Source organism: Elephas maximus, chromosome 4 (genome assembly GCF_024166365.1).
Source record: "Elephas maximus indicus isolate mEleMax1 chromosome 4, mEleMax1 primary haplotype, whole genome shotgun sequence".
In the NCBI taxonomy this organism is placed as follows: domain Eukaryota; kingdom Metazoa; phylum Chordata; class Mammalia; order Proboscidea; family Elephantidae; genus Elephas; species Elephas maximus.
Window position 1 is genome coordinate 139,163,863 of NC_064822.1, and position 27,796 is coordinate 139,191,658.

The 27,796-nt window shown below is 39.7% G+C and overlaps 2 protein-coding genes across 5 annotated transcripts in view; one reads left to right on the top strand and one right to left on the bottom strand.

Moving 5' to 3' along the window:
• ZDHHC17 (zinc finger DHHC-type palmitoyltransferase 17) overlaps nt 1-27,472 on the top strand; it is a 303,371-nt gene extending 275,899 nt beyond the window's left edge. For 2 of the 4 annotated variants that reach the window (XR_007517286.1, XR_007517287.1), the window contains exons 20-21: nt 18,929-19,117; nt 27,387-27,451. The gene's annotated coding sequence lies outside the window, so the exon portion shown is untranslated. Of the gene's footprint in view, nt 1-18,928; nt 19,703-27,386 lie in introns of those variants that run through there. The other 2 variants (XR_007517284.1, XR_007517285.1) reach the window with 2 other exon arrangements.
• The window catches only part of E2F7 (E2F transcription factor 7), a 40,251-nt gene continuing 31,143 nt past the window's right edge, over nt 18,689-27,796 (bottom strand). Inside the window, exons 11-13 of the mRNA XM_049883949.1 lie at nt 27,291-27,546; nt 20,381-20,802; nt 18,689-19,016 (exon numbers count right to left, since the gene is read on the bottom strand). Of these exons, the coding sequence (XP_049739906.1) occupies nt 18,846-19,016; nt 20,381-20,802; nt 27,291-27,546 (849 nt within the window). The 3' untranslated portion in view covers nt 18,689-18,845. The remainder of the gene's footprint in view (nt 19,017-20,380; nt 20,803-27,290; nt 27,547-27,796) is intronic.

Below are 27,796 nucleotides of genomic sequence, written 5' to 3' on the forward strand. Positions count from 1 at the left end.
CATAGGTTAATATTTTTTAGATATTTGTCCAACATTTATTTAATGGGAATATGTTTGTACCTGAGATGAGTTGTTATTTTTTCACTTAAGGATATTCTCTACTTTAGCAGAAGCAGGAGTAATCTACAAAAACTTATACTTTGACAGCTACATAAAGAAGCTGTAGAAACTAAAAGTTGTTGGCATATATTTCCAGTATATCGCTACATCTTTTGGTGAATGCTCATGGTGGGTGCCTGACCTTTAATTTAGCTCTAAATGCAAGACTTCTTGTGTATAAGTTAGCAATTGCAGAGTAACAAACAACCCTGAAGTGTAATGGCTTAAAACAAAAACAACCATTTATTATTTCTCACTAGTCTATGGGTCACCTGGGCCGGTCTGCTAATCTGAGCCAGATATAAAGGATCTTGGCTGAGCTCCTTCATGTGTTTTCTGTCAGCTGCTCCATTGGTTGGGAGCTAGCTGGTTTAGGAAGGTCTCTGTTGGGATGACTCCACTTGACTCCAAGTGCTCTCTCCTCTTCCAGCTAGCCAGCCCAGGCTTTTTTCATAGTGGAATCAAGAGTCCAAAGGAGAGAAAGCTGAAGAGCATTAGGTATCTGTGGCCTGGCCTGAAACAAATTCGTTATCACTTCTGTTGCAATCTGTCTGCCAAAGCAAGCCAGATTGAAGGGGTAGGGAAATGGACTTCACCTGCTAATAGAAAACACTGCAAAATCACTCCTTGCAATAAGTGTGGATAAAAGAGGTTAAGTGGAGAATTAGGACCGTATTTACTATCAAGGCCTATCTATAACAGTGAAATCATGAACTGGATGGAGTTTGTTTTTGGTAACTTACTGCTGTCTTTACCATAGCATATGTTACTGGAAAGTCTGGTAGATTTGGAGTCCAAAGACCCATGTTCAAGTCCCAGCTCTGTGATTTGCTTCGGTAATATGTTTTGCCTCTCTAAACATCAGTTTGTTCATCTTTAAAATGGAGTGATAAGATCTGTCCCTGTGCCTTAGTTTTTTTTTTTTTTTGCTGTATAAACTCTCATGTGTCTAATAAGAAAAATTTTAGAAAATCCTCCCTTTTCAATGTTCAAAGCCTTTTTGCTGTTTATTTCCAGCCACCTCCTGCCCTCATGCAAATATCTTCTGCTCCACTAAAGCTTGTCTTCCCAAATTCCTGGCTTAGACCTCCCTTAATTCTGTCTTTATTCTTCCATCAAAACATAACTCTAACTCCTTTTTCTTGCCCTGAAATTGGTTAGCTAATTTGATGAACAACTTCAACTAAAGATGATATCGTTCATAAATAATACTGTCATTTTAGAAACAATAATATTTTCCTCAGTCTTCTGAGGAAAGCGGGATGACTTCCACATGCTGCTAAGCTCCTGGGGCCCGCAAAGCACTTTGTATCCACCACTTCAATAACTATAAGCATTTCATGAGCACTAATAAGGGCTTTAGATATATTTTTCCTCATCATTTTGAAGTCAAGAGGCACGGCTTTCCCATTAACTGTGTGACCCCGGGCAAATCACCTCACCTCTACTTTTCTCAACTCTAAACTATGGGAATTTGACAAATTGATCTTGAGAGGCCCTTCGAATTCTGAAAATATAACATTCTAAAATACTTACAAAGTGAAAAATGGAGAATCCACTAATGTTCTGAATATTTCATATGTTGTAGTTTAATAAATCTAGTACCCTGCAGTCAGTCATGACTTAGAAAAAAGCAAATCATAACCATGATTAAGAGAGCTAGTATTTACTGAGTAAAGTTAAATTACTGTTTGACAACAAGGTATTTGTTCTAAAAATCATCTTTTTACAATTCTAACATCAATTGAAGAGCTATCTTATTGTGATCAGTGGTTTATCTTATATGAGGTATATTATCTATACAGAGCTCCTTAGAAGCAAGGATGGCAAGATTGTGTCTTACATACTTTGGACATGTTGTCAGGAGGGATCAGTCCCTGGAGAAGGACATCATGCTTGGCAGAGTACAGGGTCAGCAGAAAAGAGGAAGACCCTCAATGAGGTGGATTGACACAGTGGCTGCAACAATGGGCTCAAGCATAACAATGATAGTAAGGATAGCTCAGGACCGGGCAACATTTCCTTCTGTTGTGCATAGAGTTCCTATGAGTCAGAACTGACTCGATGGCACCTAACAACAACAACAACAACAACAACATCTATATAGAGGAATGGATGATAGAAAGAGAAAGAAAAATATAAGGAAAAAAACAAGGAGGGAGGAAGGGAGGGAACTGATACTTTTGAACCCTTCCTATGTACATGGTAAGATATGATTATAGAAATATGATCCATGGCAGAGATTTTTAAGTGTTCTTCAAATTCTAGGTCATCATCTTCCTGGGCACTCAGCCAGGCTACATCTCCTAGCTTCTTGTGGCTTCACTTCTAGTGGAAGCGAAGGGTCTGCCTCCAAGTCTGACTTACAAAGACCTCCCAATCATGCCACTCATTACTGTTTCCAGCTTATCAGGATGGAGACAATGCCTAGGGTGACCTTGGAAGCCGTGTGTTGAAGATGGTAGAACTGCTATCAGGCTGTTACCCTAGATGAGGGGTGTGTTGCCAATGAGGCACGCCTGTCTTGAACTGCAGTATGAGTGAGAAAATGTTTATAGTATTTAAGCCATTATACATTTGGGCATCCGTTTGTTACAGGAGTTTAATATAGCTTGAATAATAACCAACATTAATCATCCTCATCGTTCCCATCAGGTAAATTCTATTTATTTTCATTTTCACAGTAGAGAAACTAAGGCCCAAAGTGAGTACCTGACATTCGCAGTTTATGCATGTGGTATAGAAGGATTCAAACTAGGGTCAGTCCAGCTCTGTTCATACAGAGACCAGAAGCATTCCATTCATGCATAGAAATGACCCCACCAGGGTTTTAGTATAGACAGTCTCATCATACTTGTACATGTTAGACAAAGGACACCTTTTTAAAATTAATGAGCTACGATGGCAATTCCTATAAGTCTCTAAAACCAATATGAGCAGGAGACAATATGCATAATGGTGTTAGGGTTGACAGAATCTAGATTCTACCATTTAATGGCTATATGACTTAGGCAAATCATTTAACATATGGGCCTCAGCCTTCTAATCTGGAAAATTAAAATAAAAATTAAAATACGGATGTACCTGAGAATGACTGGTAAATGGTTATGCGAGTTTTCTGTTCCCACTTGCCCTTTATTGTTCAATAATATCCACATTCTGTTGGATCACCTTTCCTTGGAGGGGGCACAAATACATGGATCTTTTCCCATTGGTTGGCCAGGTAGCTTCTTTCAAGTATCTTGGCATAGACGAGTGAGTGCTTCTAGTGTTGCTATAAAAGTATATATAGCCTTTTGGTCAAAGAAATCCAGGCACTAACATCCTGCAAAAAGTACTTTTAAAATTGCAATATATATTACATGTTGTCATATACCTAGTAATATACTTAGTATTGGAGGAGAAACAAAGGAATAAGACAAAATACATGTCCTCAGGAGCAAAATTATGTTCTGAGGGGAAAGAAAATCCTAAGTCCATATAGTAATGTCTGGTAGAATAATTACTTTTGTATGTAAAGAATGGTATATTTGATTCTTGTTTTATGGCCTTTTTTTACTTTCCACCGCACAGATTTTTAAAAACATACGTTAAAAATACATGCAACTTAGAAACGAGACAGAAAACACAACTTCAGCAATTTTGATGTTTGCTGCTGAATCTAGTGAAGATGTGTATTGAAAGTTCCATGTAACTTATCACAGGAAAAAAAACACAAACAATAATGGGGATTGTACTGTATTTGATCGGTATCCAGTTGGCTTTGTTTTCTTATATTAAGTGGCTTAGCTCAGCTTCTTTACTTTGGGCAAATCACTTACGCTTTGGGGCTACAATTTTCTGCACTTAAAGACATGACTAGATACAATAAACAATCAAATAAAAGCTCTTAAAAAATTGGGTTGAGTTTTAAAGAGATAATGTTAAAAGAAATAATATTTTTAAGATTATAAGAGACAACTGTTTAGCACCAAGCACAGTGCCTGGCATATAACAGGTGTTTGATAAAATCATGATTTTTTTTAATAAGCCTTTGGGTACTATGTTCAGAGCTGCTCAGGTATTCTGGGTTTTCCTTCCCTGCATTTATTTACTGGTATATGATTTACCTCACTATTAGCATACGTCATAGCATCCTGCTCTGTTTTTCAGGAAAGGAAGGTAATTTGGGCTGCAGTCATGTTTTTTTATCAGAGAAAATGAGGACAATTAGTGGTTAGTGTTCAAGAACAACAAAGCTCTTGCAGTTGCTTAGCAACTGAAGCTGGGGGGTGAGCAGAGACTGTGTAAGCAGAGGGGAAGAAAAAAGCAAGGAGGAGTGTGAAAAATGAATTTAATGTCTAAGTATTCCCAGGTGGGTGAAAAGAGATTTATATAGCTCTGGTATTTATTAGCTAAAGCTTATTTGTTACATGCTTAGAAAATTTAAATATTTTAAAATTCTACAGTGCTAAGTCACAGTGGACATTTACGTGTCCTATGCAAAGGAAGTGTATACTGTTCATTTGACATGTTGATTGCAAATAAAATACAAGGATGGTTTAGAAGTCTTGCTTTGGACATCAGTCACGTTACACGGACAATACCGCCACCGTGTGGACAATGGGGGAGCCTACTGGCTGCCGAAGGGTGAAAGATGGGTGTCAGAACCTAGATTTCTGAGGCCTTCAGACATTTTGCTCATGTGCCCCTCAGAATAATTTTGAAAAACTTTGTACCTTCTGGTACATTTTTAAACTTTGTATGTAAAAATTTTAATCCCAAGTTTAGGAGGTTGTAAGGAATGTAAGTTCTTTTGGCTTGTGCATATTGACATTTTTAAATAAAACTGTTATATTACTCCTCTAAATGTATCTGATGGACTCTAAATACCATAGGGGTTTGATATCTAAATGAGACTTTTTCACATCGTTCCTTTTTCCCACTGAACTTGTATCTGTATTCCACTTCCGTAACAAACTTACACCTTAATTTCATGTGTGTGTGTATATTCATTCCCTAAGGGTCTTTTATTGAACAATCTTTCATATTTCTTTGTAAGAAAAATAAATGTATAAATTGAAATTTCAATTAAAAGTTGTATTTGTGACTCTAAGGCTTTAATTATCTGTACTAATACACTATCAATCAGATAACACAAATACATTATAAATGTTTTGCAACAATTATTAAACATTAGAAAATAATGCTTTATTTGAAAATCTACCTCTTAATGAGGTGAATGGGGCTTTTATTTCATGTATTCCTGATGGATATTCATTTTTGCTAGGCTGGGACAGGGGCCAGTATCAGCACTGTTCTTAGTTTCAGATTTTGCTCAAATGTCTTCTACATTTAAAAAGGATGATGGTGCCAGGGGGTGTCAGTAGTGATTTTGAAAGCCCCAATTTTCTAAAATTACATATCGGCTATTCTCTGTTGTGCTCTTTCATTACGTTCTTTAAGTTTTACTAGTCTAATAGCCTAAATTATGCTGAGTGGCAAATAACCCCCATATCTAAGTGACTTGAAACAAGTTTTATTTCTTGTGCTGAAGCTACATGTTCGCTGCACGTTGGTTATGGCTCTGCTTCTCACCCAAGAGAATGACAAAACAGCCTCTATCTGGGACATGACTGGTTTCTTGGCAGAAGAAAAGAGACAGACGTAGAAAACCATGAGCAATCCCCCAAAAGTCTGCTCTGGAGGGACATGCATCACTTCTGTTCCATTTCTTCGGACAAGCAATTTCTTGGCCTTACTGAGTTCAACAAGGTGAGGAAATACAAATTTCTTTCAGGGAGAGGCAGCAAGTATTGTGACCAATGTTCCAACCTGCGCCACTCACGAAAACCCCAAATCTAGGAACCATTGACTTAGAGTAAACAGATGGTTATCACTTTCTAAAATTATTATAGTAGAAGTAGTTATTTTAATTTAAAAATTACAAAATATTTCCAACATACAGGAAAGTACATAGATTAACATAAAAAAGACACGAGTACTTATCTTCCAGAATTAACAATTATTAACATTTGCCATGTTGACTTCAGATCCCTTTGTTAAAAAATGAAATAAAACATTATAGATGTAGTTGAAACTTCTCTAGCCCATTCCATTCCATTCCATTCCTTTTTGAAGCCCTTGCCTTTCTGGAAATAACCCTATTCTGATGTTACTCTGTATTCTTCCTATCTATTCTTTTATATATTTACTACATAAATATTTTTAAAATTTACATAATCTTACATAATGTTGAAGTTGTCAAGCATTTCATTTTACTTGGATCCTCAATGCCCATGGAAGCAGCAGTCAAGAAATCAAACGACTTATTGTATTGGGCAAATCTGCAGCAAAAGACCGCTTTAGAGTGTGAAAAACCAAACGGGTCACCTCGAGGACTAAGGTGCACCTGACCCAAGCCATGGTATTTTCAGTTACTTCATATGTGTGCAAAAGCTAGACAATGAACGAGGAAGACTGAAGAATTAAGGCCTCTGAATTATGGTGTGGGTGAAGAATACTGAATATACCAAGGACTGTCAAAAGAGCCAATAAACCCGCCTTGGAGGAAGTACAACCAGAATGCTCCTTAGAAGTGAGGATGACAAGACTTCATTTTGTGTACTTTGAACATGTTATCAGGAGGGACCAGTCCCTGGAAAAGGACATCGTGCTTGGTAAAGTAGAGGGTCAGTGAAGAAGAAGAAGACTCTTAACAAGATGGATTGACACAATGGCTACAACAGTGGGCTCAAACACAGCAAGGATTTTGAGGATGGCACAGGACTGGGCAGTGTTTCATTCCGTTGTACATAGGGTCACTACGTGTCAGAACTGACTGCATGGCACCTAAAAACAACAACATGAGTGTTTCAAAAATTTACATAATATGCATATTTTTCACAAGTTTCTTTTCCCGTTACATAATTTTAGATATATTTGTTTATACAAGTAGATCTAGTTAGTTCATTATACCATTCAGTATAGTACATTATGTACAAATTATCCATGTTTCTGGAACTTAATGTTGTATAGATTTTTGCCGTTACGAACAATGGCACAATAAACACTCCTATAAGTATCTCTTAGTGCATGAGGAAAGAATTTCTTAGAGAACAATTTCTCTAAGATTTATGCCCTCAAAATGATTGCGGGTCTGGTAGGGTTGAAAATGCTAATTGCTTTTGTGCACCATGTTGAAGCTTTATAAATGGCAGCTCTGAAGGGGCAAAGTCAGCAGAAAATGAGACTGTGGTCCAATCTCACCAAAACAATCTTGTTGGCAGAGATCCAGAGACAGCCTCACAAGACTTTCCCAGGCCCCGAGATATTTGGGAAAAAAAAAAAAAAAACAGTAGAAAGTTTTCCACTGGGAGTGGTATCATAAACATGGGTCTGAGAGCCACAGACCAGGAGAGGCCTTGTGGTTGGATGAAGAAGGCCCCGTAGAGGATTCCAAGGCAGGGATGTGGTCTCCAGTGAAGTCGCAGTGGGTGCCAAAAGGGATGATAGGGACAAAAGACCAGAAGGGAACTGTTCATCTCAGCTGATGACAATTTGAACAGATAAGGATTGAGAACCAGTTTGCCCTTCCCCAGGTATTGATGCCATGTTACTGCAGGGAGAAGAGCATAGGGCTGTAGTAAAATTGCATCCTAATATTTCCTGCTTTTTACATCCTAACAGAACCCTAATTTTGTTCAGGTTTTAACCCCTCCACTATGCAACCTGTGTACTATATTTGATTAAGGAATAGGTCTAAAGGGAATAACCTGTATTACTGTACAAAGAAAGAGTCCTGGTGGCACAGTGGTTGAGAATTCTGGTGTTAACTCAAAGGCTGGTGGTTCAAACCCACCGGTTGCTCCACAGGAGAAAAATTCAGCAGTTCCGAGGTTTATAGCCTTGGAAACCCTACAGGGCAGCTCTGCTCTGCCCTATAGGGTTGCAATGAGTTGGAATTGACTCAACAGCGAGTTTTTTTTTTTTTTTTTTTGGTTTACTGTGGGTAGAGAGGACTGCTTAAATGATAAAATTACAACTTTCTGCACATACAAATTTTTGATCTATGAAGTTCATACAACCAGAAAATTGGATAGGTCTGTATGGATTAATCCTTCAACATTATGCTAGAACAATTTGTTTTACCTTGATAACTGGCATTGCATAGCAGCAAGTGCACTGGCCTGGGATACTGAGGATCTTGTGTTAACAATTTTGTCCTTAAGTAGCTGTGTCACCCAGGGCAAGTAGTTTAGCCTCCTTGTTTCTGTTTCTTCCTCTGTAAAATATGTGAGTAAATAAGATAGTTTCCAAGGCTCCTTTGGACACTAAATTTCTATAATTCTCTATCATTATTCAGAGAGAAAAAGAAGACAGGATGCCCCCTGCACTACAACTACTCTGGTTTGCCTAGTGTATTAGTTATCTAGTGCTGCTATAACAGAAATACCACAAGTAGATGGCTTTAACAAAGAGAAATTTATTTTCTCACAGTCTGGTAGGCTAGAAGTCCAAATTCAGGGTGTCAGCTCCAGGGCAAGGCTTTCTGTGTTGGCTCTGGAGGAAGGTCCTTGTCATCAATATTTACCTGCACTAGGAGTTTCTCTGCACAGGATCACCAGGTCTAAAGGATGCGCTCTGTTCCCGGCACTGCTTTCTTGGTGGTATGAGGTCCCTTCTCTCTGCTCACTTCCCTTGTATCTCTTGTAAGATAAAAGGTGGTGCAGACCACACCCCAGGGAAACTCCATTTATATTGGATCAGGGATGCAACCTAATTAAAGGTGTTATATCCCACCCTAATCCTCTGTAACATGATCTAATCTTGCCTCATTAACCACAGGCAGAGATTAGGATTTATAACACATAGGAAAATTAAAATTACAAAATAGAGGACAGCTACACAATACTAGGAATCATGGCCTAGCCAAGTTGACACATATTTTGGGGGGATACAATTCAATCTATGACACTTAGAAACAGTAGTTGTTTGTTGAGTGAATAAATGACTAGCTTGACTTTGATGGCATAGGACTACACATGAGATACTTGATTTAGGTGAGAAGCTGCCATTTATTGTACTAACTATTTTCATACCCTGATAATTGAGGATGTACTGTTCTGTATTTTTCAGCTTGGCTGACCATTTGTTCACAAAATCATTTGAGCATAGTATTAGGCCCTCGATGAGAAAAAACAGTTCCTGCCTTGGAAGAGCTCACAGTGTGGTGGGAAAACAACGCATTCTTCCTAAGGAAGGAACATTTGAGCTGGGTTTTGGAAGACGCATATGCGATTACCTGGTAGAGAAAGAGAAATGAGGTGGGGGAGGACATTTTAAGCAGAGGGCATGGCTGGTGCAAAGGTATATACATGTAAATGAATATGAAGGCTGTGAGCACTGAGAGTGGAGTGACTGATGGGATGTGTGGAGGAGAGGAGGAGGGTGAGGTGGTTGGAGATAGGACTGCTGGGTTCTGTGTAGACATTAGGAAACATTCTAGGTATTTCTAGCAGGAAGGGATTTAATACAGGGAATTAAGTGCTTACAGAATTGGAAGGGAGGGAAAGTGGAAGTCAGGGATCTGTTGTGAAATGTTTAGGTCATGTCACCATAGCTTCTACCTAGATAGAATTCAGGAAGATGCTGTTTACTCCTTCCTCCTTAGGAGAGCAGCATGGAACCCCTGCCAATATCACGTTGGCTCTTTGTCCTAACTAGACAGTGGAATAACATATGGCTGCTGCACAGTCTCAATCTGCTGCAGACTGTGCACGAGTTGCTACTACTGTAAGAGAAAGAACAGCCTCAGCTTCCTTTTTATCTACCAAATCCTACACAAGTACGTCTTACTGGCAGAATCACATCTAAAACACCAAACCATCTAGAACTTGGTAGTAAGAGAGCATGGGAAATGTAGTTCCCACTGTTCCAGTCTCTGTGATAGAAAGAACTTATAAGAAAGTCGGAATGGATGCTGAGGGTCAATAGACAATCTCCAGCATAGCTGGTAAGGCAAGTTGGGACCAGACTCTGAAGGGACTAGAAATGCTAAGGAGTTCAGGACATTGCTGCGTGGAATGACACTGGAAGTTTACAAGCAGTACTGTCATAATTAAACTTATAAGTCTTGGTACTGTGAAGGCCATTCTTCTAAACTGAAAAAAAGTTATGCAACAATTATTAATTAAATATTATGTACCTAGACCTGTGTGGAACCCTGGTGGTGCAGTGGTTAAGAGCTTAGCTGTTGACCAAAAGGTCAGCAGTTGGAATCCAACAGCTGTTCCTCAGAAACCCTATGGGGCAGTTCCCCTCGGTTTTTATAGGGTCACTGAGTCGGAATTGACTCAACGGCAATGCGTTTGGTTTAGTTTTAGACCTGTGTAATGAAAAAGCCCTCTAAGATTGCTTTTAAAAATTATTTGTGGTAACTCATCCACTCAATATTCTTCCCCAAAATGTTTTATTGGGTACATGTTTGTGGCAGGCACTGTGAATACACATGTAAGTTGTATATAGTCATGTGACCTCTGCCCTTCTTTTCAGTGAAGAGTGAGAAAGTGTCAGGGAGTTGTTAAACTAACAAGCTTAAAAACCATTGTATATATGCTATATTTCCTTTTGCATATTTAATGGTCTGATAAATCTTGTAGTTAAAAAAAATGCTCCATTTTGTTTTACCAGGGTTACCCACCTTTATTTGACTTTTAATATTCATTAACAGTTGAGTTCTTCAGGGCACATTTGGGGAAAGACTGGATGCTTGTATCTAAGAGCCAATTAAAGACTTGTTAGTTGCCATTGAGTTGATTCTGATTCACTACCAGAGGGCTATTTACAGGAAAGGATTTAGATGTGAGAAAATGAAAACTATTTTTGCTTTAATTATGATTTCTTAATTTCAGAAGCATTTCCAGTGAGAAAGGATAAATCAATATCTATCAAAATTTACTTTTGAAGGACAAATATTATATGAGACCACTATTATAAAAACTCATGAAAAGATTTACACACAAACAATCTTTGATGGTTATGAGGGAGGGGAGGGGTGCGGAAGGAAAAAGCACAATATATAAGTGGTAACTTTGGTGAAGGGTAAGACAGTTCACGATACCAGGGAAGCCAGCACAACTTGTACAAGGCAAGGTCATGGAAGTTCCATAGACACATCCAAACTCCCTGAGGGACCCAATTACTGGGCTGAGGACTGTGGCAACCATGGTCTTGGGGAACAGCTAGCTCAGTTGGCATAACATAGTTTATAAAGAAAATGTTCTACGTTCTACTTTGGTGAGTAGCGTCTGGAGTCTTAAAAGCTTGTGAGTGGCCATCTAAGATACTCTACTGGTCTCACCCTGTCTGGAGCAAGGGAGAATGAAGAAAACTAAAGAGGAAAGGGAAAGATTAGTACAAAGGACTAATGGACTACAAGTACCACAGACTCCCCCAGACTGAGTCCAGCACAACTAGATGGTGCCCGGCTACCACCACTGACTGCTCTGGCAGGGATCACAATAGCGGGTCCCGGACAGGGCGGGAGAAAACGTGGAACAAAATTCTAACACACACATACACCAAAAGACCAGACTTGCTGATCTGAGACAAACTGGAAATACTCCAAGAGTATGGTCCCTGGACACACTTACAGCTCAGTAATGAAGTCACTCCTGAGGCTCACCCTTCAGCCAAGGTTAGACAGGCCCATAAAACAAAATGAAACTAAATGGACACACCAGCCCAGGGGCAAGGACGAGAGGCAGAAGGGGACAGGAAAACCTTAGAGAACCTAAGGTTGAGAAGGGGAGAGCGTTGACGTGTCATGGGGTTGGCAACCAATGCCACAAAACAATATGAATATTAATTTTTTAGTGAGAAGCTAGTTTGCTCTGTAAACCTTTATTTAAACTACAGTAGAAAATAATAAAAAATAAAATAAATGGATGAATCTGGAGGGCGTTACGCTGAGTGAAAAGTCAATCACAAAAGGACAAATACTGTATAAGGCCAGTATTATAAAAATATATGAAAATGTTTCCACACAGAAAGAAACAATCTTTGGTGGTTACAAGGGAAGGAAGGGGTGGGGAGGGAAAAATTCTAACTAGATAGTAGATAAGTGGTAATTTTGGTGAAGGGTAAGACAGTACACAACACAGGGGAAGGCAGCACACAAAGCCATAGAAGCTTCACAGATACATCCAAAAGCAATGAAAAAAGAAAAAATTTACTTTTGAAATGTGAAGTGCCATAATAATAGCCTAGGAAAATGCAAATCCTGGACAATTAGTACTTATAACTATTTAAAAAGACAAACCTACTGATGTAGAGCTAATTCCGACTCATAGTGACCCCATAGGGTTTCCAAGGCTGTAAAACTCTAAGGAAGTAGACTGCCACATCTTTCTCCCTCGGAGCTGCTGGTGGTTTCAAACCACTGGCCTTTCGGTTAGCAGTCAATTGCTCTAAGCACTGCACCACCAAGGCTCCTATAACTATTTTAACAGGATGCTAAATGGTAAGCTTGGCTGCAGCATCAAGTTATAGTTAACGACGCATTCCAAAGGAGGTGCCAGCCTCTTTGTAGAACTGACAGAAGTTTTGTTAAACCAGTTACATAACTGTTGAATCCCTTTACTCACGAGGTCATGGAGGGGATGAAAATACAAATGGATTTTGTGAGAATTTCTTTGTTGAGTTATGCTTTGATTCCTCACCTTTGCCACCCTGGAGCCACTAAAACGAGGCGTGGAGGGTGGAGGGAGGCCTGGGTTGTTTGTCTCTCAACTTTTTCCTACAGTTATAAGTGTGTTCTAGTATCTAACTCCGGCCTGGGGCGAAGCTGGGAGAGATGGGTGGGTCAGCAGTTTTGGCAGTGGAGGGAGGGTGAGACAGCTGTGAGTTTGAGTAGAGCTTATCTCCCAGAAGAGTCCCTGGGTGGTGCAAAGGGCTCATATGTTCAGCTACTAACTGAAAGGTTGGAGGCTCCAGTCCGCCTAGAGCCACCTCTGAAGACAGTCCTGGTGACCTACTTCTGAAAGGTCACAGTCTTGAAAACTGTATGGAGCAGTTCTACCTGGACACATGTGGGGTTGCCATGAGTTGGAACCGACTTAGAGCAACCGGTTTGGTCTCTGCCAGAATCAAAACTATGGGCTAAGGGGGAGAGGGCCAGCCTGAAACTGTTAAATTCTGCTCAGAAGTCTGTGTGGAACCAACTATGGGAAAATCAGAGGCTGAGGGAGAATAGTGGCTAGTGGAAAATGAATCACTAGAAGTTCAAGCAAATCTTCCCAAGATGAGGCCTCTGAGGAACTGACCATGAAAATCGGCTTAAACATCTGTCAGTCTTACTGTTTGGGAAGCCTGCTTACAATAAACGCGTTGCTGACCGAGTTGATTCCGACTCAGAGCAACCCTATAGGGCAGAGTAGAACTGCCAATAGGGTTTCCAAGGAGTGGCTGGTGGATTCGAACTACCAACCTTTTGGTTAGCAAACTCTTAACCACTGTGCCACCAGGGCTCCCTACTTACAGTAGTGCCTGCTAAACAGTTGCTTTCTTGTACCCTTTACCTGTCTCACTGCCTCTGCTTTGACCTCGCTGGGATTAGAAATCTAGAAAAGCATGCTGAGGGAGGAGAATTGCTTGACGGGGAAGAGACAGACAAAGGGCCCAAATTCCTCTCAAATTGTAAGTGACTAGGCTTAGGCTATAGCAAGCCCTAGTTGCAGAAGAGAGCTTTGAAATAGATGCTTCTGTATATTGAGTTGAAACTGTTTTTGTAACTTAAAATGGCTATGGGACTTCTGTTATTTACATAAACCGGAAAAGCCAGGGCACTTGACCTAATTTTCATAAGGCAAGTGATCTCCTCCCACTGACCAGGCTTAAAGGGACGCTAGGTGACAAAATAAACTTGGTTTCATGATTACCCCACCACCCCATGTGTCTTGCTTGTTCAACGCAGTTTACACCATTAAAGACAACCAAGATATGGTGTGCGTGATGTAACTATAAAAGCGTGCAATGTAGCAGGACTATTATAATGTAATATGTCACTAAAAGGAGTGCTAGTAAAACCCCAATCCTAGCGCAGCAGTTAAGAAATAAAAAGATGCATTGCATTGGCAAATCAGCTGCAAAAGACCTCTTTAAAGTGTTGAAAAGCAAAGATGTCAGCTTGAACACTAAGGTGCGCCTAACCTGAGCCATGGTGTATTCAGTTGCCTTTTATGCGTGCGAAAGCTGGATAATGAATTGTGGTGTTGGCAAAGAATATTGAATAGACCATGGACTGCCAAAAGAACAAACAAGTCTGTCTTGGAAGAAGTACAACCAGAATGCTTCTTAGAAACAAGGATGGCGAGACTATATCTCACATACTTTGGACATGTTATCAGGAGGGATCAGTCCCTGGAGAAGGGCATCATGCTTGGTAGGGGGTCAGCAAAAAAGAGGAAGACCCTCGACGAGATGGATTGGCACAGTGGCTGCAGCAATGGGCTCAAGCATAGCAACAATTGTGAGGATGGCACAGGACTGGGCAGTGTTTCGTTCCCTTATACATAGGGTTGCTATGAGTTGGAACCGACTTGATGGCACCTAACAAGTGCTTGCGTAGAAGCAAGTTTATTCTAGGTTATTTGATACCTGTCTTGTCAAGAGATCATGGGTCAAAGAAGCTATTTGGAAAGGAAGGGGTCAGAGTAAGGGAGGCACAAGCTGAATTGCTGAATGATGGCAGGGGGCAAGCCCTGCTATGAGGGGTCCTATGGTTCATCTGTTCATCATTTTTTGGGGGCCCTAATGAGTACCCCCACCACCCATCTGTCAGTTTGTCATACTGTGGTGGTACGATGTTGCTATGATACTGGAAGCTATGCTACAAGTATCAGATACCAGCAGGTTCACCCACGGTGGACAGTTTTCAGCAGAGCTTCCAGACCAGGAGGAAAGGCCTGGCAATATACTTCTGAAAATTAGCCAGTGAAAACCTTATGGATCACAGCAGAAGACTGTCTGACTCCTTTGCCTCAGACACATTATCAGGAAAGCTTCAGTCGCTGGAGAAAGACATGCTTGGTGAGCCAGGGTGAGGGAGACCCTCACTGAGATGGACTGGCACAATAGCTTCAACAGTGGACTCAGACATGGCAGTGATCACGAGGATGATGCAGTACTGAGTGGTTTTGTTCTGTTGTACATAAGGTCATCGTGAATCATTGCTGACCGGATGGGATGGCAGCTATCTTCCAGTGAGTACTCAACACTAGGCGTGGTATTGGGTTTTCAAAGCTGTCCTTTTCTCTAGGACCTCACGATTTAGCAAGGGAGGCAGATATCACAACATAAATGATTCCCTGAGGATACAGTGAGCTGGGGAAAATCAGATTAATTCTGCTTGAAGGTTAATGGAATTTGGCCTTGAAGTAAAGGGGCGTTTGCTAGACTGAGCATTTAACCATCTGGACCCCCAGAAGTCAGGGGGGTGGTCTGCATTCACTTGTGATTCCTGAATCGGGTGAGGATCAGAATCAGCTGGAAGTTCCAGAGAGTCCGACTCAGTGGAAATCAGACGCTCAGAGTATAATTCCTCCACCCTCCCCGACCCACCCAAGCTCCAAGCTAATCCTGATGCAGTCAGTTTTGTGTTTGGGAACCACTGGAAGGTTTCAGCAAAAGATCTGGTGGCTCTATGGGGAACTGGTTGGCTATGTTCCAAGTGTTCATGGTTTTGCTGAAAATGGTATACACAAAAAGCCCACCAAAACCACAACCAACATTTCTTATTAAACAAAATTTTATTGCTATTTTATAAAAGCTTAATATTTTTCTAAATGAAAAAAAAAAATTTACATGTAGTAAAGTAATAAGATAGCTATAGATAATATAGCCATGGGGGGGGGGGAAAGCAGAGCTAAATAATACGAAAGAAAAGCAATAAACAGCAATAAAATTAATACCTACATAAAACTAGCAGTGCAATAAGGTAAGCAGAAAGCAGCTTTACATTTTTTTAAAAAAGGTTATTTAAATACAGAAATAGCACCTTACAAAAAGGAATTGAGAAATGTAAACTTGGTAGGTAGATTCAAGTATAAAATTATACCCCCGACTCTTGTACCAGAATGTAAGGGTTTCACAAACCCCAGTCAGTGTAGGGTACACACCTTCCTCAGTGTCGACTCAAAGCTGCCTTTTCCTTAGCAGTATCATCAACAATTATTTTCTCTCACTAAGTTACACAATGATAGGTTCAAGATTGCCGTTGCACCTTCACTACCCCAAATACCCAAATCTAGTTCAGCAGTGTCACTACCATCAGTTGCTCTGCAAGAAGCAGAATGACTTCTCTGGCAGTGGCAGCTGCATCATTATTGCTATTATTATTTACATATCACAAAGCCACGTGAAGAGGCGAGTACTGAATACAAAAGTAAAATTCTTCCTTAGTCTCCTCTTGCTAAGTACAGCTATTTGGTCACAATGTCATAATATTCTCATTTACGGGATTACTTCATACCCCTCAAGAACCATGAATTCTCTGAGATAAATGTGGACGTTTCACCAATAGAATAAAAGAAGTGATAGCAAAGAAGTAAAAACAGAAGTGGAGAGCATCCAGGAGTGAGTTAGAAAACCAGTTTGAGTTTTCATCTAATATGGAGGCCTCTCAGTGAAAATGTTTTGTGGAAATATTGTATTTAAAATGCGTGTACCCCGGACAGATTAATATGCTCGTATAGGTGGAGCCCCGGTGGCACAGTGGTTAAGCGTTCAGCTGCTAACCAAAGGTTCAAATCCACAAGCCGCTCCTTGGAAAACCTATGGGGCTGTTCTACTCTGCCCTGTAGGGTTGCTATGAGTTGGAATCAACTCAACAGCAATTGGCCTGTTTTTTTTTTCTTACTAGTGTAATCTACCTGAAAAAAACCTTATTTTTCTTTGTTTTGCTGAGGAACTCATCAGTATTAGTTCAGACTAATCCTTACTGTGTAATTGTTGATGGTTAAAACCGTATTTTTATGTTTCATTCCGGAGGACTGTAGAAAAATGGGAGAGGGGGGCATGTAGGGGGAGATACCACCCTATAAACATTAAAAGTATAGTGTTGATAAAGGTTTTACACAAGTAGCAAATTTATTTAATCTGGCTACCTACCTTAAGTTTTCAAAATTCTTGTGGGGGTAATAATACTAATATCCTGCAGTTAATACAAAGCTACTTTACTCAGACTCCCGGAGTCTCTTAAATTAATATTTTTATTTTTTTATATAACATTTTCTTGGGTCCAAAAATAAAGATAAAACACTACACCAAGATTCCAAATCTAGGATAGAAATTTAAAAAAGGAAGGAAGGAAATAAGGAAGAAAGAAAAAGCAAGCCACTTACTCTGAAAAGACAGAGTGAGGTAAATATCAGTAAATCTAGGAATATGAAAAGCTAGTTTAGCTACTTAATGAAACCCTAAAGTAATGTGGTTTAACACGGGATATTGCATAATAGCTTCCAGAACTGTATGTGTGCTAGGACACTGAACCCCTGTACCCCCTGTTCTTATTTTTCAGAAGTACCATACAACTTTTTTTTTTTTTAGGTACCATATAAGTCTGGTTTGAATATTCTTGGATATTGAATATAATGTGTCCATTTTCCCCTCTGACCCTTCCAAACATGGAAAACAAGAAAAATGAAGGAATTACCTATTGTCCTATACCAATTTCTACACCGTTAGTCTTCTTTAGAATCCTACCAAAGGGTCCCATCCAGATCCCTATTTTCCATATAATTCCTTTGTATCATCCTGATTTAGCCTATAAACAGTAATTGTTAGAAGGCATCTACATCTGATTACTCTAAAGTTAATATTTTAATTAAAAAACTCAGGGTTATGAAGTGAAGGGAACTGAACACAAGAGGATTTTTATACACAGAGAGTATAAAACCTCATTGCTCACATGGTTTTTTGAGAAGTCATCTTAGTTCTCAAGTCCACAGATAGGGTTAGCACAGTTCATTTATAGCAAAGTGTGTCCTTCTTCACAGTTATTCTGGTCTTGACATTTTGCCACATATATACATTTATCCACATTATTATTAGGATGTAGAATAAGTGCAGGGCAAATTTCAGGAAAAAAAAAAAAAAAAGTAGAAACATTCAAGTCGTCATACCCTGAAAAGAATTCTGTTTTGCTGTAGTTGTAAACTTTTTTGCACTAAATCCCATTTCAGGAAGAAAATAAATAACACCATAGGACTCACAACTGAAGGTGGCCTCACTGACGAAGCCTAAGGGCGCAGTAGCTTTTTAAAACTGCAGAAAGGAAGTTTCTTTCACCACAGATGTACTCAGGGCAAGTGGAATACATGTCAAGAATGCTTACCCTTGTTAAGTGCTAGACAGCTCCCCCTTTAGAAAAACCACAAGGCTCCAGTAGCCTGTTCAGATCTACTTACAGCAATAAGATGCTTCTGGAACCAAAACCACAAAAATCAGTCACGCTTTCACTGTGACACCATGCACAGAGTCTGAACTCAAACCGGTATTAAACGCACGATTAATAACAATTACTTTCAGGAAAATAGATGATTCATGATGATGAGGAGTTAACAGAACCAGTGGATGGAAAATGGGAAGGAGGTGCACACTGACGGCCGGATGGTCTGCAGAGGCTTTCCGCTCAGCGTTAGAAAACCACCTGCAACGCACAGACGCTCACAGTGCTTTGATCCCATCCCACCTGGCAAAGTGTCTGGCTAGTCAGCCCCACTGCTGGGAATTTCTAGTCTTCTCTGGGCTGAGCTGGTGTTTCGCAACTGATTCTGTTCTCTTCTCCTAGTAACAGGGTCTCCAAGGCTGCCAGGTGTCTTGAAAAATGTTTCACGATGTGTGCATCGAACGCTTTTGGGAGTCACTGGGGCTGGTGACTAAAAAGAGAGTAAAATCAGAAAAAACAGAAGCAAAGTCAAATTGTTCTCAACCTGAACTGGAAGCCCTTTCCTGACCATTGCCTTCCTGATACGTGCATGTAGGTATTCCCATCTCTTTACTTGTCTATCACACTCATTCCATTTAGCTCCTGCACACGCTGATCACAACTGGAAACTGACTTTGTGTTTATCTTGTGTGCAGAAAGATAGCTTTGGCACAGAAGTTACAAGTGTGGCTTCTGGACCCATAGTCTGGGCTACATCATAACTGGGTGTGTGATCCTGGGCAAATTACTTAACCAATCTGTTCTTCAGTTTCTTCACCTATAAAATGGGGATGATAAAAGCACCGACTTCACAGCATTGTTAGAAAATTAAGTGAGATGATATTTATAAAGCATTTTAGAACACACGAAGCAAGTAGTGTTTTTGTGACAGCTTTTTGTTTATGTGATAATATTGATCCTCTTACTGTGCCCTAAAAGGGTAGGGACCTCTCCTGTTCACCGTTATATCCTCAGTGCCTACATCAGTGCCTAGTATATAACAGGTGATCCAGAAGTAAATGTTATTGTAATTGTCTAAAAACTCACATGTTTACTTCAATGTTTAGCAAATTTTTGAGCCTCCAAATAACTTGTCTAAAATATTTTTGGCTACCCCATAACTCTTTTTCTTTTTTAGAGAAAGTCATCACTTTGAATGCCTAATTCATAACAGGAATTCAACAGCTACTTACTGACTGAACTACAAATGGAGTTTAGGGAAGCAAATACAATACTAATTAGTTTATACTGATTATATATATATATATTTATGTTTTATGTGAGTTAATACATTCATTGTTCCATTCTAAACACTGCATTTTAAGAAATCACTGATACAAAAATTAGTTTCAAGACTTTTGTTTCTCTCAATTGTTACTTTAGCGGTAGGATTAAAAATTTAGGGTGAGATAAAATGAAAGCTTAGCGAAACTGTACTGAGTATTCAGCATCCATCAAAAAACCACATAAACCATGCCTAAAATATAACCCTTGCCATTGAATTGATTCTGAATCACAAAAAAAAAAAAAAAAAAAATTACCATAAAAAAAAATAAAAAAATCATAGCTCCCCTCAAATTCTAAGAAGCAGAATGACAATTAAAAAAATGTGTTTTCTTTAAAGCACAGGATGTCCTGCCTTTTGCCTGGGTGCTTTATAAAATAAGCAGGTAACTCTGGGTCTACAATGGAAGCCAAGTAGAGGCCGACCTAGAGCCTCTGTCCTAAAATTAAAACTCATTGAACGCAGGTATACCCCATCACAGGGTAGTGTAGCCTTCTTGTGGTAAACTGAAATGAATGTTCAGGGCTCACCTGTTGTAACTTCACTGCTGGTGCCAGATGTCCCATGTAAATGGGTGATTCGGGCTGGATGGTGCTGCAGGGCTGTGACACCTCTGGACTCAGGTTCTGTGAGGGCTGACCCTGAAGTGGAGGGTCTGTGGAGGGGAGTGTTGATGACTTTGGATTAACCATGGTTGCAGGGCCAATGAGAAGATGAGCTGTTGATCCAAGGCCAGGCAAGCTGTAATTTATAGGTCCTGTGTTTGGAAGCATGCTAGGAGCAGAAGAACCCAGCCCCGGCACTGTGGTAGAATAGAGAACTGGAAAAGGGCCCAGGGTCGGAGATGGTAAGACCATGCAAGGAACACTGAGGGATGGCAGCTGGCCTGAAGGTGGCCCCCCAGCATGAGGGGGCTGACTGCCAGGTAAGAGCACATTGAAACCATTTAATCCTGAAACAAAGCAGAAAGAGGCAAAAATCACCACAACATGAAGATCATGTTAGACAATTCAAGCTTACATCCTTCTTGGCACTTTCAAATAACAATTCACAATAAATAACAAATGATGAAACCTCCCTTGCCTAACCATGTCAAATCTCCCTGGGTAAATACACCCTCCTAGCCCCATACCTCTCCTTCACAGTATTGGTCATGGTGACAATTCCACATTAATCTCTGTCATAATTTGATTGATGCCTGTGTCTCCTGCGGGGGGGGGGGGGGGGTTTCTTCTTTTTTTTACTATTTTTTTAAATTTCTATTGTAGTGAAATACATATAACGAAACATTTGCCATTTCAATCACTTTGATGTGTACAAGTCAGTGACATTAATTATGGTCACCATGTTGTACAATCGTCATTACTATCTATTTCCAAATGCTTTCATCACCTTTAACAGAAACTTAGTACCCCTTAAGCAATACCTTCCCATTTCCCCCTCCCACCTGCCCTTGGTAATCACTAATAAACTTTTCTCTCTGCATTTGCCTATTCTGGATACAAGTGAGATCATACAATATTTATCTTTCCGTATTTTTTTGGTTTGTGTCTGATTTATTTCACTTAACATGTTTTCAAGGTTCATCCATGTTGTAGAATGTATTAGGATTTAATTTCTCTTTATGGTTGAATATTCCATTGTATGGCTATACCATATATGGAATGTAAAAAGTATGAACCTAGGAAAATTGGAAGTCATCAAAAATGAAATGGAACGAATACAGATCAATATTTTAGGTATTACCTGTTGCCGTCAAGTCAATTCCAACTCATAGCAACCCTTCAGGACAGAGTAAAACTACACCATAGGGTTTCCAAGGAGCAGCTGGTGGATTTGAACTGCTGATCTTCTGGTTAGCAGCCACAGCTCTTAACCACCAGGGATCAATCTTAGGCCCTACTGAGTTGAAATGGACTAGTATTGGCCATTTTGAATCAGACAATCATATGGTCTACTAAGCTAGGGACGACAAATTGAGGAATGGCATCACATTCATCATCAAAAAGAACATTTCAAGATCTATCCTGAAGTACAATGCTATCAGTGATAGGATAATATCCTTATACCTACAAGGAAGACCAGTTAATACGACTATTATTCAAATTGACGTTCCAACCACTAAGGCTAAAGAGGAGGAAAAGGAAGATTTTTACCAACTTCTGCATTCTGAGACTGAACAAACATGCAATCAAGATGCATTGATAATTACTGGATGATTAGAAAGCAAAAGTTGGAAACAAAGAAGGATCGGTAGTTGGAAAATATGGCTTTGGTGATAGAAACAATGCCTGAGATCCCATGACACGATTTGCAAGACTAACGACTTATTCATCGCAAATACCTTTTTCAACAACATAAACAGAGACCTGGACCTCAACGGATGGAATACACAGGAATAAAATAGACTACATCAGTGGAAAGAGATGACGGAGAAGCTCAATATCGTCAGCCAGAACAAGGCGAGGAGCTGACTGAGGAACAGACCATCAATTGCTCACATGGAACTTCAAGGTGAAGCTGAAGAAAATTAAAACAAGTCCACGAGAGCCAGAGTATGACCCTGAGTATATCCCGCCTGAATTTAGAGACCATCTCAAGAATAGATTTGACATATTGAACACTAATGACCAAAGACCAGAAAAACTGTGGGAGGACATCAAGGACATCATACATGAAGAAAACAGAAGGTTATTCAGACAGGAAAGAAAGAAAAGACCAAAATGGACGTTGGAAGAGACTCTGAAACTTGCCATTGAACATAAAGTAGCTAAAGGTAAATGATGAAGTAAAATAGCTGAAGTAAGATTTCAAAGGGCAGAACAAGAAGACAAAGTATTATGATGAAATGTGCAAAGACTTAGAGTTAGAAAACCAAAAGGGAAGAACACACTTGGCGTTTCTCAAGCTTAAAGAACTGACAAAACAAAAAACTCAAGTCTTGAGTTGCAATTGTGAAGGATTCCATGGGCAAAATACTGATCGACTCGGGAAGCATCAAAAGCAGATGGAAGGAATACAGTCATTATACCAAAAGTAATTGGTTGATATTCAACCATTTCAGGAGGTACCGTATGATGAACTAAAGGTATTGAAGGAAGAAGTCCAAGCTGCATTGAAGGCACTGCCAAAAAACAAGGCTCCAGAAATTGACAGAATACCAACTGAGATGTTTTAACAAATGGATGCAGCGCTGGAACTGCTCACTCCTCTATGCCAAGAAATTTGGAAAACAGTTACCTGGCCAACCAACTGGAAGAGATCCATATTTGTGCCCGTTACAAAGAAAGATCATCCAATAGAATGTGGAAATTATCAAACAACATCATTAATATCACACCCAAGTAAAATCTTGCTGAAGACAATTAAAAAACCGTTGTAGGAGTACATCGATAGGGAACTCCTGGAAATCGATACCAGGTTCAGAAGAGGATGTGGAAGGCGGAATATCATTGCTGATGCCAGATGGATCTTGGTTGAAAGCAGAGAATACCAGAAAGGTATTTACCTGTGTTTTATTGACTATGTAAAGATATTCATAACAATTTATGGATAAGATTGTGAAGAATGGGAATTTCAGTACACTTCATTATGCTCACATAGAACCTGTACATAGACCAAGAGGCAGAACGAGGGAATACTGTGTGGTTTAAAGTCAGGAAAGGTGTAAATCCTTTCACCATACTTATTCAACCTATATGCTGAGCAAATAATCCGAGAAGCCAGACTACATGAAGAAGAACGTGGCATCAGTACTGGAAGAAGACTCATTAATAACCTGTGATACGGCAACCTTGCTTGCTGAAAGGGAAGATGGCTTGAGGCACTAAACTGATGAAGATCAGAGACTACAGCTTTCAGTATGAATTACACCTCAACATAAAACAAAAATCCTCTCAACTGGACTAATAAGCAATGTCATGATAAATGGAGAAAAGACTGAAGTTGTCTAGGATTCGTCTCATGTATTTGGGACATGTTATCAGGAAGGATCAGTCTCTGGAGAAGGACATCATGCTTGGTAAAGTAGAGGGTCAGCAAAAGAGAGGAAGACCCTCAATGAGATGACTAACACAGTGGCAGCAACAATGGGGTCACACACAGCAACGATTGTGAGGATGGAAGAAGATCAGGCAGTGTTTGCTATGAGTCAGAACTGACTCAATGGCACTCAACAACAACATGGCTATACCACATTTTATGTATCCATTCATCTGTAGATGGTCTCTTGTGTTGTTTCCATCTTTTGCCTATTCTGAATAATGCAATAAATGTTGTTAGGTGCTGTCTAGCCGGTTCTGACTCATAGTGACCCTGTGTACCACAGAATGACACACTGCCCAGTCCTGTGCCATCCTCACAATTGTTGTTATGCTTGAGCCCATTGTTTCAGCCACTGTGTCAATCCATCTCCTTGAGGGTCTTCCTCTTTCTCGTTGACCCTGTACTTTACCAAGCATGATGTCCTTCTCCAGGGACTGATCCCTCCTGATAACATGTCCAAAGTATTTAAGATGCAGTCTTGCCATCCTTGCTTCTAAGAAGCATTCTGGTTGTACTTCTTCCAAGACCGATTTGTTCCTTCTTTTGGCAGTCTGTGATATAGTCAATACTCTTCACCAACACCACAATTCAAAGGTGTCAATTCTTCTTTGATCTTCCTTGTTCATTATCCAGCTTTCACATACATGTGATGCAATTAAAAATACCATGGCTTGGGTCAGGTGCACCTTAGTATTCAAGGTGACATCTTTGCTTTTCAACACTCTAAAGAGGTCCTTTGCAGCAGATTTGCCCAATGCAATGCATCTTTTGATTTCTTGACTGCTGCTTCCATGGCTGTTGATCGTGGATCCAAGTAGAATGAGATCCTTGATAACTTCAATCTTTTCTTCGTTTACCATGATGTTGCTTATTGGTCCAGCTGTGAGGATTTGTTTTCTTTATGTTGAGGTGCAATCCGTACTGAAGGCTGTGGTCTCTGATCTTCATTAGTAGGTGCTTCAAGTCCACTTCACTTCCAGCAAGTGAGGTTGTATCATCTGCATGACATAGGTTGTTAATGAGTCTTCCTCCAATCCTGATGCCCCGTTCTTCTTCATATAGTCCAGCTTTTTGGATTATTTCCTCAGCATACAGACTGAATAGGTATGGTGAAAGGATACAACCGTGACACACACCTTTCCTGACTTTAAAGCATGCAGTATCCCCTTGTTCTGTCCCAACGACTGCTTCTTGATCTATGTACAGGTTCCTCATGAGCACAATTAAGTGTTCTGGAATCCCCATTCTTTGCAATGTTATTCATAATTTGTTATGATCCACACAGTTGAATGCCTTTGCATAGGCAATAAAACACAGGTAAACATCCTTCTGGTATTCTCTGCTTTCAGCCAGGATCCACCTGCCATCAGCAATGATATCCCTGGTTCCATGTCCTCTTCTGAATCCAGCCTGAATTTCTGGCAGCTCCTTGTCAATATACTGCTGCAGCTGCTTTTGAATGATCTTCAGCAAAATTTGCTTGTGTGTGATATTAATTTCCACATTCAGTTGGATCACTAGTGTACTATTGATGGGCTCTTAACGTGAGTTCCCCTGGACTAAGATTGAAGAGCAAAGTGACTATGGATGGGATAAATGGCATCTTTATTTTTAATAACTTGTAACCGAAATTTTGCATTTCCCTCAATTATGACCACAGGCAAAATAAAAAAAATCACAAAAATATCGACTACTTTGTTGCTAGTAAAAAGTACAGATATATTCATATTACATTATAGCTAGTGCAGATTTCTTAATACACTAAATTCATTCTCTCACTTTTGAAATGATAGTATTCGATCTGCTGCCAGATCATTTTATTACTATAAAGAATTTAAAAATCACTTTATAATTGTATTTCAACATAGTTTACTTCCTTAGTAATCCTATGCGCTTAATTCTGTGCATTTCTTAACATTTTGAGGAGGAATCCAAGGGAGTCACCAGATTGCCTACAGGTACATGGCACAGAAAAATTTAGAAATTTCTGTGCTGGGCTGGAACTGTCATTCGGCAGGGGGGAGTCTGTTTTTTGTTCATCAGTGTATCACCAACACTGAGTATCGTGCTTAGAGTAAACATGCAAAAATATTTACTAAAATGATAAAGAATGTTTTTTAGACAAGTGAATATCAACAAACACCTAACCTGGTCTGGCAAAGGTACTTAATGAGGAATTGAGGAAAATCAATCCTGTAACTCGGTGTCTACAAGAGTAGATTCACATATACTTTGCATATTTTGCAAATTAGGTGTCTACAGTATTAGCTTTAATTCAAAATACTAACAGCTAAAATTTACTGAGTACTTACTAAGTTCCAGGCACATTTCAAGTGCTTTAATTTATCATTCTGTTTAATTTTCAAAGAACTCAATAAGGCAGGTGCTGTTATTATCCCTATTTTTACCAAAGAGGATGGCTGTAGTTCACGCAGATAAGTGGTTTTTAAACCTCAAGCGCTCTTACTCGACCACAATGATATACTCAGACTTGCTTCTCAAGAGATCAGAATGCTCCTTGTAGATAATGGCCGATAGGTTCATGTTGTTATAATGAACCAATGTCAGATTCAGCTAAGTTATAATAATAGAGTCATCTTTTGAATCTGTTATACTTTTTCACCATATAAACCATCAAGGTTTAACTCATTAAAAAAATCAACTGTCCAATTATGTTCCCATTATGCTTGATGTTGGTGACAGGAGCAACAACCTTCACTTTCATTTTAGAGATGGAGAAAACAAGGGGACTGTTATGTATTGTGTCCCCCCCAAATATGTCTATCAATTTGGCTACATCATGATTCCCAGTATTGTGTGACTGTCTAGTCTACCATTTTGTCATCTGATATGATTTTCCTATGTGTTAGAAATCCTCTCTCTATGATATTGAAGAGATGGGATTAGTGGCAGTCATGTTAATGAGGCAGGATTCAATTTATAAGATTGGATTGTCTTGAACCAATCTTTTGAGGAATATAAGAGAGGCATGGGACCTCATACCACCAAGAATGCAGTACTTGGAACAGAGTGTGTCCTTTGGATCCTGGGTTCCTTGGCTGAGAAGCCCCTAGACCAAGGGAAAATTGATGACAAGGACCTTCTTCCATAACAGAGAGAGAAAGCCTTCCCCTAGAGTTGACGCCCTGAATCTGGATTTGTAGACTACTAGATTGTGAGAGAATAAATTTCTCTTTGTTAAAGCCACCCACTTGTGGTGTTTCTGTTATGGCAGCAGTACGTAACTAAGACAGGGACTAAGAGAAAAATGACTCAGAGGCCATCGGCATCCGCTCGTCAATGAAACACTTGGGTCAGGTGACAGATAAAAATTTAAAAACCCAATTTAGGATCCAACTACCACCAGGGATCCTGGGACAAGATGACACCACTTACCAGCTGGAGACTGCACATAAAGATACTGGAGCAAAGGGGGCTCTTTGGTGCTTTCGTTTTCTTTTGAAGGCTTTAAAATCTCTGTATTTCTTGAAGGATTTCCCCATTCAGGAGAAATGAAGCAGTTTGCCATAGCCTTTCCTGAAGCTTCCTTTGCAGCAAGCAGTTGGCCATTCACATGGATGTCTTCGAGGGGCATGGATTCTGTGTTACTGATAGTCTTGGGAGAGGCGATGTCTGTCAGATCTGGGGGCTTCTACAAGCACAACCAAACCACAGCCAGAAAGGCAAGTAAAAACTCCAGCAGTCAATCTTAATGACAGCTTTCCCAAAATAGCTAAACCATAAACAAAATGTTAAAACATAGCTGTGTGCCACACCGATTTGTGTGCATCAGTGGTTTTAATAGTTATTTATTAGTCTGAAAATGAATGTCAAAACATGGGAATCTGTAGGCTTGGTTTCCTAAGTATAAAATGATGGGGATTTTAATAATGGAACACTGC